The 12,810-nt window shown below is 38.7% G+C and overlaps 1 protein-coding gene across 1 annotated transcript; it reads right to left on the bottom strand.

The window, feature by feature from the left end:
* Positions 1 to 5,878: 5,878 nt before the first annotated feature.
* Positions 5,879 to 12,263, bottom strand: actr10 (actin related protein 10). The gene is made up of 13 exons (XM_028039569.1): positions 12,047 to 12,263; positions 11,014 to 11,086; positions 10,849 to 10,931; positions 10,606 to 10,714; positions 10,291 to 10,398; positions 9,456 to 9,523; positions 9,255 to 9,334; positions 8,700 to 8,735; positions 8,283 to 8,362; positions 8,061 to 8,134; positions 7,417 to 7,498; positions 7,115 to 7,316; positions 5,879 to 6,887 (listed from the first exon to the last, which is right to left on the bottom strand). Exons 1-13 carry the CDS (start codon positions 12,121 to 12,123, stop codon positions 6,706 to 6,708), a joined length of 1,254 nt encoding a protein of 417 aa, XP_027895370.1. The 5' UTR covers positions 12,124 to 12,263; the 3' UTR covers positions 5,879 to 6,705.
* Positions 12,264 to 12,810: the final 547 nt, after the last annotated feature.

Genomic DNA, 12,810 nt, shown 5'->3' with positions numbered 1-12,810 from the left:
AAATTGCATCAACTTCCATCGACTTACTCGTGACTGATGAAACCTACATCTAGTAAGAGTGTGTGACTCAAAAGCAGCTTTAGAAAGTTTGGATAAAAGTGAGTCAATCAACCATCGGTCATGGTCTGCTTGTTGTGCTGAAAATATGTCTTTACACAGATTTGTTTTCTTCTACCAAAGTTTGTCAGGTGTTTTGTTTTGGGAGATTTCTAATACTGACATTACAGACCAATTAAATACCTTAGCATGTTACTGAAAAGTCAATATAATCCAGAAACGTGAACAGTAAGAGAAACAGTATATAGATTATTTATTAGCAGATGGACGTTTGTAAGTCTTCATTTCTGTTGGTTATGATTAATTTCCACCTACAGCTAATGTAAGCAGAAATTTTAAATGTAGACATGACATTTAAAATGACAATATTACATCTGACTATTAAAAAAATATATATTTTTTAAAAATACAAAAGTATGTTTCACACATGCTCAAAAGTTATTCTCAAACCTTTTAATAGGACAAACGTGGCTTGCAGTTTACTGAATTACAAACATTCTGGTTCAGCTGAATTTTATCTAAGGGTATCGGAGTAAAAGGGGACTGAATGGAAATCATATATCCAGTGATGCTCCACTGGAGATAACGGCGTGCGTGACTGTCGAGATTTATTGTACGGTTTGCGTGAGTGTACATATTGTTCCCTCTCTCTGCTTTCACATTTCTAAGGACGAGCTCAGATGAGCATAAGTGCTGCTTACTGGATAATTGGGCTGACTTGTTGTTGCAGTCAATCGCTGTAAAGACGAAAACAAAGATGGAAGCAGCGCGCCATCTGACCACAATCACCGTTAACTCTGCTGTTGAGTCAGCTGAGCGCTCATTACCCAAAATCTACGCTTGTAAAAATTTATTGCCACAGACTTGGACAGGTTCTTGCCCGTCCCGACTTTTGGAAACAAACAAACCAACAAAAAACAAAATGAGTAACCAGGTTCTCAAATCTCACTTGAACCAAAAGGTTTGGGAGAAGCAACGATTTAAACAAGGAGTCTTTCGAAAACTGTTTTAAGTCCGTCTTGTTTAACAGTTTGGTATTTTCATCAGACGGATGAGATGTTCAAGGCCCGGTACGTGTCCTGAGACAGGTACTGCTTGCTCACAGTTTGTGGTCTTGTTGACATTTTCTGACGACTTGGCATTTGAGCATGGTGCAATCGCACGCAGGGAAGAAGTGGGATTTGTTGCCAGACCAGTGGACCAGGTCTACTCACAGCGCCAATTAGTTTACAGGGTTTTTTTTTCCATGGCAGTCTGCCCTGAAGTTCCCATCTCACGTTTCGTTACTTGGAAATGACTCGCTGGTGCCGTCATTGTGTTGGGCAGGGATGACATCGTTTCTCTGATTTTACTTTTTATAGGTATGTGTTTGAGTAAAATGAAGTTTGTTCTTTTATTCTATAAACTACTGACAACACGTCTCTGAAATTCCAAGCAAAGATTTTGTTTTTATCTGCAGAAAATGAGACATGGTCAAAATAGCGAAAAAGATGCAGTGCTTTCAGACCTCAACTAATGCAAAGAAAACAAGTTCATATTCATTTAGAAACAACAATATTAATGTTTTAAGTCAGGAAGAGTTCAGAAATCAATATTTGGTGAAATAACCAGGAGGTTATCAATGGGGTTCAGTGCAGTGGATTCTTATTTTTTTCCAGAGCTATACATCTCTCTTTACTTCTACCATAATCATATAGTTTTAGTCACTCATCACTCAAACTTTTAAGAAATTAGAAATAATTTGCTTATTAGAAGAAATATGAAACATAATGGGGCCCGTAGTTTCTTTTCATACAACTAAATGTTTCTTCTCCGGCTGTAATCTGCTCCAGAGGTCGAAGTTTGTGTGATGAACACATCGGTTTAGTTCGGCAGCCTTTTCTGCGGCCACTTAAGTTGCTTTAGCTCTCGCTGCTTTTCTGGGTCAGACCCACCACGTTCATGTATCCACTCACTTTTTCCCCCCAACTCCGATCAGCAGAAACGGAAAAAATTTGTAGAAGTTAAACGTAGAAAACGTCCAGGGGAATGACAATTATTGAAAAGTCCCTTATTGCGTGGCGGGGGGAGAATGGAAAAAAGAATGTATTTAATAATCAAATTCTATCCCATTTCAGATTATTCTGAATTATTTTAAAAAAATCTTCATAGTCTTCTGAAAAGACACTTTCTTATTCTTCACCCACATAGCAGGGAGTATAATTCCTGACCTCTAGCTACGCCGGAAAAGCAGAGGTCAGTCGGACAGCTGCTGCTTCCCGTCTCTGGGAACCGCACTGCGGATCTGGTCCCAGTTCCAGTCGGAGGACGGCTGTCCTCAACTGGAGCAGCAGGTGGGACAGAACAGCTGTATGTGAGCAAGGTCATGGCTGAAAAAGGAAATCACCTGAAAAAGAGCGCACATTGAACAGGACCACACTGAGAAGCCTGGGAGAAAAATTACAGAAACACCTTACTTTCTGAATATAAGAGCCAAACAGGGTCCTAGTAATCAGAGTTACATCGCTGTGATGCTCTGTTAATTGTTTTTATGTCCGCGATTAAAATTCCAAACTAACCAAATTCCCACACTTTAAGCTGCCGCTGAAGCATTGTGGGTAATGCTCCTGGCTCCAGTAGCCTGACGTAACAGAGCTGAGTGATTTACGTGACCCAAAGCGCCAAACAGGTGCAACTCTGTTCAAGAAGGTCAGAGATTAACTCCACAGTCAGGGCAGCGCAGTTTGTTTTTCTCTCCACCGCTGACTGTGTGAAAGTGCCACACCCCAACAATATGCAGCTTACAATGTGTTTCCACTGAGAACGTAACAGCGCAAATTGGAAATACCAAACATGCCAAATTTAAAAAAAAAAAAAAAAAAAAGAAGTATTTTTTATTAAAAGTTTTTTGGGTAAGAATGAGATTTTCGGCCGCATCTAAATTTGTGTATTTTGCAAAAAAGAAGAAAAAAAAAATGCGATGGAAACACTTTTTTCACATCGATCAAGTCATGTGATCAACAACTGGTTGTTACTACTGGCGGAAAAGACAAAGAAGACAACAAGAAGTGGTTTTTTGAACAACTTATCACTATAACAAACCTATTCACGTGTGATTTTAATTGCACTTGTTATTTAAAGGAAGCATCTAAATTACGGAATTGTGTTACTTGTGTTTTTTTTACATTAGGAGAATATTGACTAAAGTTAGCTGAAACACAGCTTTTCAGAAGTTTAGAAAAGAAAATCTGGAACTATTGCAGTTCGTAAACTTTTTGGGGTATTGTGTAATACTTTGGTAGTGAGGAACCTTTTTTTTATAAGCCATCATTTGACATTAAATCAGCTGATCTAATTGCCACACTGCAGAAGCAATTGTGAAGTAAAAATTGTTTTATTTCTTTTAACAATTTTATTTAATTCTTTTACTCATTTAACCACATTAGTTTTGTTTAAAACCTGTTAGAGTGTGAAGGCTAGAGAGTCTCTGCAGAACCAGTTAGGTTTCTGCAGCAATTGCAGCAGGCTGATAGCGACAGCAAGGCACCAGAATTTGTTAACAGAAAAGAACAGATAGTTTAGATAGAAGTTCTGAGGCTTAAGAAGTTTCCTTATGGAATATTACCAGCTCAGAGTTTTAAAAAATTGATGCACCTGCTGGATATCCTGGTTTGACAATGTTCTTGTTATGCAAAATTGTTCCATTAGCAAACTTGACTTTTTGGAAACTCTCATATTTGAACAAGATGTTTATAATCCACGGAGTTAACTGACCCTCCAGTGTGATTACGTGGCTTGTATATTGTTCAACTGAAACTGGAATGACTAGACTTAGACTTAGACTTAGACTGACTTTATTGTCATTTTGCATGCACAGGGTGTATACAGAACGAAATTTCGTTGCATACGGCTCAGGACAATGTTTTGAGCTTTCAATGTTGTGAGGTTACTCCAGAATAAAATAAAATACAGTATAAAATATGAATATAAAATATAAAGTGCAGGACTGACAGTAAAATATAAGTTATTTAGCTCTGTACATGTGCAAGGTATAAAGTGGAGACCAGATTTTAAGTGCAGTCCAGTTAAGAGTTCAGCAGTCTGATGGCAAGTGGGAAAAAGCTGTTTTGGAAACTGGTGGACCTGCACCGGATGCTGCGGAACCTCTTTCCAGAGGGCAGCAGGGAGAACAGTCCATGGTGGGGGTGTGAGGGGTCACTGATGATGTTTCGGCCTCGGGACACGCAGTGCTGGGATGAAATGTCCTGAATGGAGAGAAGGGGGGCCCCGATGATCCTCTCCGCTGTCCGCACCACTCTCCTCACGTTCTTCCAGTCGGAGGCGCTGCAGCCTCCACACCACACAGAGAGGCAGCTGGTCAGAATGCTCTCTATGGTGCTTCTGTAGAACGTCTTGAGGATCGGCGGGGGCAGGTGTGCTCTTCTCATCCTCCGCAGGAAATACAAACGTTTCTGTGCCCTCTTGACCAGAGACGTGGTGTTCACAGTCCAGGTGAGGTCATTAGTGATGTGCACCCCCAGGAATTTGGTGCTGCTGACCAAATTCATTGTGTAACATGAGTTCTATATATTGTGAGGGCTTGCAGCTCCAAATCAGAACTCAGAGCAGCTTGCTGCTGTGTTTGTTCTCCGTCTGCAGACGAAATAAAGCTTTGCTCTTTGCCATTTGCCAGAGTCTCAGCCTGATCTGTTATTACACAAGATTTTTGTCCACACAATGATTTCATCTGGTTTCTTGGCTTTTGATCTCTTTTCTCTATTTATTCAATACATATTCCGTCTACTTTGAAAGGTAAACATATGTGACATTTACTGACAGTATAAATTTGTGGTGTATGGTGGGGAAATAAAATCTTGGATTCATTTTACACAAACGTGGACTACTTACAATGCAAACAATGAGATATTTATTTCAGAAGCGCTTCAGTGGAAGGAGTCATCATGAGGGTCAACCAATCAGAAGCAGACTTGGGGAACCTAAAGGCTAAGGCATTTTAGACAGCCAATAAAAAAAAGACCACTTAAAACATGTTATCCAACTGACTAAAAGATCATATTCAAAGTTTCATACATCAACAATTTTGATGTATGAAAAATGGGCTTTTATTTGCTTAAAATGTTTAGTACTACTTAAACCAACAGCTTATTAGACCCCTATAATTTGTGTCAAAATAAATGTTCTTCAATAATGCTCGTAAAACACCAACCGGACTCTAGTGTGATACAAAAAATGTACAACAAATCAGGTTACAAAAATACAAAATGACTTGAGGTTGGTTGTGGACGATGAAAGGTCACCTGTCTGGAAGGTGTTACATTATAGCATATTTGGTCTATATGTCGCAGTGACAATCTGGGAAGTCTGAAGATTTACAGCAAATGTCATTTACTTTAAAAATATGAGATGCAATGGTAAATTTGTGCTTTTGTGGACTATTAAGGGTGGCAAGATTTTCCCTCGCTAAGCCCAGTGGTTGGGCGCTAGGGCAGTGATTCATCCAGCGCCGCGTCGTGTTTTTGAGTTCAAAAATGTTTCAAGTTAACAGGAAATGTGAAAATATCACTTCATAACTATGTGTTATTGAACGATTGGAAGACCTGAACACCAATTATAAAGTCTTAAAAAATGCAAATATATATATAAAAAAAAACTTTAAAAAAGGAAGCAATGCTAAGCCTGGTGGGGGCAGAAGTAAAGTCTGGTAGCCCGCCAGGCTTACAATACACTGGGGTAACACCTTGGGTGCAAACCTTACAATCAACAAATAAGGTTTATGAAAGACTGATTCTTAGACTTTAAAACAAAATAACACAAATCCAGATTAGACTCAATTCTGGACATTTATTTGTAGTGATGATGGTTTACAGAGGAATTTTCAAAGGAATGTTCTGAATAGCCCAAAAACAAGACACACAAATATATTATCAGGTACGTAAGTGAAATCCACATCTTGTCAAGAGTGTCTAAATTGTGGATTACACCTTTAATGGTAGTGTTGGAGCAAAACAAACCTTTTACCTTCAGTCAACAATCTTTACCTAAATTTTAATCCATCCAGAATTGCTTTAACATATGGGTAAAAAACGATCCAAAACCTCCAACAGCTAGGTAGAAACAATAAATAAGTGAAAATTGTTTGTTTGTAATCTCTATGGGTAATTTCTTCATTTTAACAGACATAACAGTCTGATTACATAAGCAACACTTTTTGTGATAAACACAAAACTTACAGTCGTAAGACGTCATCTTCAACATTTCTGCTGACTTCAGCAAATTTTCTCCTGATTCAGTGGAAATAAAAATATTGAAGTGTGAAGACACACACGTACAGCGTTGTGACCGATGACATGTCTGCATTTGATATTTCAGCCCCGTGTTCATCTAATTATTAATAGCATGTGCAACTGCAAATCAATAAGGGATTGCTGCTACATTTACTGTTTAAGTGGAATACTGTTGAGATTCCATTCATTATGGTGGAAATTTATGGATAACACACATGCAAACTAGGACAACACCAATTAGCTTTTGAAATCTTACCTAGCTGACATTCAAAAATCTGTGTGTGAAGTCAACACATCAGTCTGAGAAAGTGTTGCGATGTTAAAGATTACCGAACTGTTGAGTGAAAAACTATCTGTCTATGTTTCACTTCTCCATGGAGTACGCTCTCTTCATCAGTGGAGGAGGGGTCTTCCCTGCCTCGTAGAAAGACTCAGGAGGTGGGGAGCTCAAGCAGCACCAGTCCGGGATGCGTCCAGTCTGGTTGTAGTAATCCCGGGACACCGACCTGCTGCCCAGGATGTCCTGAAGGGCCCCAAAGATGGCGCCTGGGGGGCATCAGGAGAAATTCAAAGCAAAAGTTTAGAGAGGGAACAACAGATGCTGAAAAGAATGCATTTGAAGCTCTGAAAAATAGCTGACTGAGTCGTTTCTCCTAAGTGCTGATTTTGAAGAAATATTTTATCCACACAGCCATTTTTTTTTTCAATCTGCTCACTTAGAGAGTCAGCAAGAAAGCAGGAAATAACACTGAAAATGCTCTTTTGAAGAGTACCTCCGAGCCAGGCGGTGCAGTTGGGCTTCGCCGGTGGGGAGTGGATGCGGAAGTTCTTGCTAGCCAGCACGTTGCTGTACTTGGGTTTCTCCACCAGGAGGCGTATCTCAGCCAGCAGGCGGTGCAGGAAGCCGGGAAGCATGGCTGTGCCTCCGATCACCACCAGGTTCTCGGAGAGCACTTTACGCGTGTCAATGGGGCACTGAGAACAAAACAATAAAGATTTCCACAGGTTACAGATTAATAAAAATAAAAACTAAAACATCTGTTTGATACGCCGCGCTTATTAAATGACAGCGTACCTTCACCAGAGCGTCGAGGATCAGAGTGGCAACACTTTTCTCCTCGTTGTCCTGCTCAAACAGGATCTCCATCACCGAGTCCCTGCAAGACCGGACAAAATAACTCTGGTGCAGAAAAAAAAAAGGTTCTATAGAAAATCGCAATTTCTAGTCCTGGGAATTCTGAATCAACTGAAAACACTCAAAACCTGATTTTAGCTTGCTTTGTGTTTTTTGTAAAATTGTATTTTGAAAAATTCTTTGATATTTTTTTCTAATTTAAGGAAAAGCCAGGCAGCCAAGCTAACCTATTACTGGCAATTTAAGTTACAGAATTTTATGCACAAACCTATTTTTGTTGAAATATAAACTAATGGAACCTTTCATAATTGTTTTAAATAAATGTTATATTTATTTACAGTCTTTTCCTCTGGTCAGTCACATAATTTAACCATCATTTCTAGACTAAATATAAAATATTGGTTTCTGAATTAAATTTGTTTTTCTGAATCGAATCGTTAAGACACTGAAAGTTTTGCATCTCTAAAACGGCACAGTCCAGACAGTAATTTACATGTTCTTCAATGAGAAATACCACAAGAACTTGCATAAAGTTGTTATAAAATTGCAAAAACTGAAACCAGATGAAAAGATCTTAAGATTACCTAATAGATCCTTGAACATGCAGGATTTTCTCTCCATCCAGAGGATAGTCGACATCCGGAGGAGGGGCTGGACGCTGCAAAGACACACAAGTTACACAGATTTCAGGAAACCTTACGACATTTAGGGCCCTTTTAGATTTTTTTTTTTTTTTTTTTTGCATCCAAACTTTCTGGAGAACCAAAACAGTGAAATGAAACCAGCGCAGCAAACACTCCTCTTACCTCAGCCGTACCATCCAGGTTAAATTTGGCCTCCTGGATCTTGAGGCCTCTCTGCAAATCGCTGACAAAACATGTTCTGGCTGCAAGAAACAAAGCAGCACACATAAATCAATACACTCCTTCCGTGAACATCAACAATCTACTCAGACTTCTGAACTGAGGTGTTACTTGCAGACAGGTTAGGCCATCTATTAGCAAAACATGTAAAGAGAATTAAGCAGAAACAATGTCTTAATACCAATCTGATCTGTATAAGCCACCCAGTGATAGAATTACGGCAGCAGCAATGCCTCGATATTGAGTTATGCGACTCTGAAATGCTGATTTTTGGGGCTGAAATATTATGTCTCTTACATAATGCTGTAGTTGGTCAATGATCTTCATTAAGGAAAAGTAGAAAGTGCCAATTAAACTCACCTTTTATGTCCTCCACTGTTTCTTCTGGGATGGTTCCTGAGAAAAACACAGATGCATCACTTTTTATTGCATCACTAAATTAGACTTATGACGTGAATCTAAACTGACACTGCTGCAGAGATTAATTATAATGACTTGGTGTTATATTTAATTAGGATTCAAAAACAGCTGGAACTGCTGCTATCTCCTAAACAGCAGCAGACGGACTTCAGAGTACGTGTCAGTCTTTATTTTTATAATAATAATAATAATTTTTAAAAAGAGGATCAATACATTTATTCGAGATCTGTTGCGATTTCCGCTAAGATGTAGTAAATTATTCAGCATGTTATCTATATATATATTTTTAATTATTATCGATTTGAAGTATACAGTTTGGTTACCTTTGCTAAGAAAAGCTGAAGCGGAAACGCTAACACAGACATTTTGAATGCATAATTTAAAAACAGAGCAAGGGATTCACGGGAACGTTGAGCGAAAACAAGCCCTTCGTATGAATAGTGAATGATGCATTATGGGTCGCAGACATTTTAAGTCCAAGCTGCCTGTCGTTACCGATGGCGGCTGGTACGCTCTGCCCAGTGGTGGTGTCTGTGTCCACGGTGCACTGCTCCACGAGAAATCCGTTCAATTCTCTGCAATAAGAAAACACAACGGAAACAACAAACAATGCCGTTTTAAATTAACCCTGACAGGCAAAACCGCCACAGTGAAGTAAGTGCAAAATAAAATATTAACAGGCAACGAGGTACTGACTTATGAATGGCTTTCCCTCCAAGAGGCAGAGCCTCCCAGGCCGGGAGGATTGGAGTACACTCATAAATCTAATGCAGCAAAGTTAAGGTTGTTTTCAGAAAAGCACCCGTAGTAAATCTTGGTTATTACTTTAGAAAAAGAGAGAACAGTACAACCTTATTCACGAAAGAAACAGGGGAAAGTAAATAAATCCCTTCATGCTTACAATGAAAATGCTACTGAAACGTGGTGAAGAACGCAAGTAGAGTATTGTTTAATGCTACAATTAAGTGCTATTTCATAAAATTGAATTGTCAAAGTGTAAAACTGATCTGGATTTATGCTAAATGATCTACTGACATAATACATTTTACTGGATGATAATCGATAATATTATCGTTTATCGTACTTACGGCAATAAACAATAATATTGTTGTTTTGAGACCATTTTCAAGTAGTGTACTGGTAATGGCATAACAATGCACGTTTGCTGTTTCAAAAATGGCTCAACATGAACTTTGTTGGAAAAAGAAAAGAAAAAAACCTCAACCCTGTAACTGGGAGGCGTTTTAAATATCCAAAATAAAACACAATCAGAAACAATGAATAAAATGTCTCTGTAAGCAAAATTAACCTTAAAAAAATGTTATCATCAGAATGGAAATTTCTGAGGTCATTTTAATTTAACATGTGATTCACTGAGAAATCCCTATTGCGGCAAGATTACTAACAATCTCTTAACAAATATCAAAAATCTCATTGGTTCCCCTTAAACAATCTGCATAAACATCACTTTACAGCCTTGCCGTTTGTTGTTTTGGATTACTCAATAACACCAAAAATAAGTAAAGGATACAGGCAGCACGAGTGTCTCTGTGTACCCACAGTCCATCACTAGAGCAGAGTTGATGCCTAAAGTCATGACGGCCATAAGGTGACTGGGAGTGAACAGCACAGAGGGCACCTGGATTAAAAACAAAACAGAAAATTCACTGTCGAGCTACAGAGTTAAACCCGAGTCCAAATGTCTGCAACTCAGAAGCATCAGATATGTTTTCACTCCATTCATTACAAGTGAGCATGTACAGTTTTGTGAAGCAGAGAGACTGAACAATCCCGTTTACAATCTTAACCAAGCATCTGTAACAACAATGGTTGTCTTTTGTGGCACCTCAAACTGTTTGAAGAAGACCTTGGTGAGCGTCTCCCTGAAGTGGGATGGGCAGAGGATGGACTCGATGATCACCACTCTTCGGTCTCGAGGGTTCACCAATAGGTGCCTGATGGGGGATAGATTCTAATTTGATGAGGCTGCATCACTCAGTTACAATGCACCATCATCTATGGTGTTCGTTTACTGTAACAGCACAACAGTTTTGAAATAAGCACACTCGTTGCAGGAAAAGCACGTCACCTGAAGTACAATATGTGGATAAACTCTTTGAGGATGGCATAAAGCTCTTCTGTGTTGATGTTGTACTGGACCACTTTGGTGGCCTGCATGAGACAGCACACAGCATTAAGACACACATGTTGCTAACCCACACACTGATTAGTTACAGTAAATCATGAGAGTTACCTGCTGTTGTCCCGGTTTCCGGACCTCGCTCGGAATTATGAACCTGGGCCCCGTTTCCCCTGCAAAGCCGCATCTGCAAAAAACAAGTTATTTCAACAGAGCTGGTATGCATGTTTACAAATATGACAAATTTTGTAAGCTTTACAACTAAGCCTTCTTTTCACTTCAATATGGGTGTATGGCACAAATCTTCTGCCACTCATTGCAAAGATGTAAATAAAAATAAATCTTTTCTTGCTGTAGAATAATCTCAAAACTACAAAAATTCAGAAAGATTTGCTCGCTGCCTTAACCTATTATACTATTATCATGGTTTAAAAATAATGACGTAATCTTTTTCCACAATTTTTAAAGTACTGTGTGCACCCAGTGGAAAAAAACCCATATTGAAATGGGAGTTGAACATTACCAAATAAATAAAATGAATACCAAGAACAATTCTAATTTTAAAGTATCTGCTATCAACAAATTAACACTAGGTCTCTGTGTGCTATGCTGTTGGACTCACAAAGGAAAACATTGTATAAAAGAGGAGAGCAGTCCACTTGATCTGCATGTGACTTCAAGTCAGTTTCTCTGCTAAATAAATATGTGAATAACATTTTTGGGGCGCTGTGTTAGCTTATGTTAATTGGAAAAACTGCCAGTACATTACGGAGCTTACATATGTAAAACATACATAGTTAAAACGTTTCTACCAACATTCAATATTAGTTAAACAAAACAAATAGCATTTTGAAGGGTTTTGTTTTCGGCTGACTGATCATTCCACCCAGTTGTAGCTAAAACTGTCAGCTGCAGCTAGGTTAGCATTAGCTAATAGGCTTAGCATATTAGAGGAACTCACTACCTTGTAACTTGAACATATGCGGCCCAATTCCACTGCTAGCCACAAACATGTAAATTCTTCTAACATTTGATACATCGTAATAACGAGAGAATCAACAATATGGGCTACATTCTTTTTAAAAAGCTAAATGTTAGCATGCTAACCAGGTAGCGGTAGCCTGTTTTGCTAACAACGCATACTCACTTTGTGTATGCTGCTCCTAAATCAATCACAATGGCAGTCTTCTCTCCTCCGCTTCCTAACCCATCAAATATTGGCATTTTACTATTTTATTTCAGAAAATGGTTTTAGCTACTAACGCTAACAGTCACGGCTTTGCATCGCATAATAAAAAAACTAGTTGTCTTCTTCCTCTTAGCCTGGGCTGCCGCTTCACAGACTGGAGGGACTGCAGGGGGAAAAGCGCAATTGGGAAACAGCAACTCAATAACATGCTCGAGTCAGGGAAAGGTTTATGTCCAGTAATGTCACTTTATAGCAGTATTTACAATTTAGAAAATGCCATCCAAAAAAACAAAAGAGAGATGACATTACAGATTTAAACTTAAAAAGCAGCTCTACATGATAAATCTCTAGTTTCCATGAAGCACTGAAACGCATCTGTTGTCTTGGCAACGTTCCTCTTCTACAATCTGTCAAAAAAAGACCAAAGAAAGTACTGTTGATTCCTCTGTCCTGATAACTATTACTTCCATGAAACTGGTTTAGAGATGTGATTAAGATGTAATCCTATAGAAACAGCTCCACACCTTCAAATATGTTGACTTCTTTTGCTACGTCACCTGTTTGGTGTCCTGGTTACGGCTGACCTCATTTCCTCAGACGCAGACACAAGCACGACTACTTATTATCATTTAACAGCTGCCAAAGCAAGTTATTAACAATAGATAAATAAATAAAACTTAATCTTATCTGACCCCCTAATATTGAACTTTAGATAATATCTC

Source organism: Xiphophorus couchianus, chromosome 15, assembly GCF_001444195.1.
Source record: "Xiphophorus couchianus chromosome 15, X_couchianus-1.0, whole genome shotgun sequence".
NCBI classification, from domain to species: Eukaryota; Metazoa; Chordata; class Actinopteri; order Cyprinodontiformes; family Poeciliidae; genus Xiphophorus; species Xiphophorus couchianus.
The sequence above is the reverse complement of the archived record's forward strand: the minus strand, read 5'-3'. Positions and strand labels throughout refer to the sequence as shown.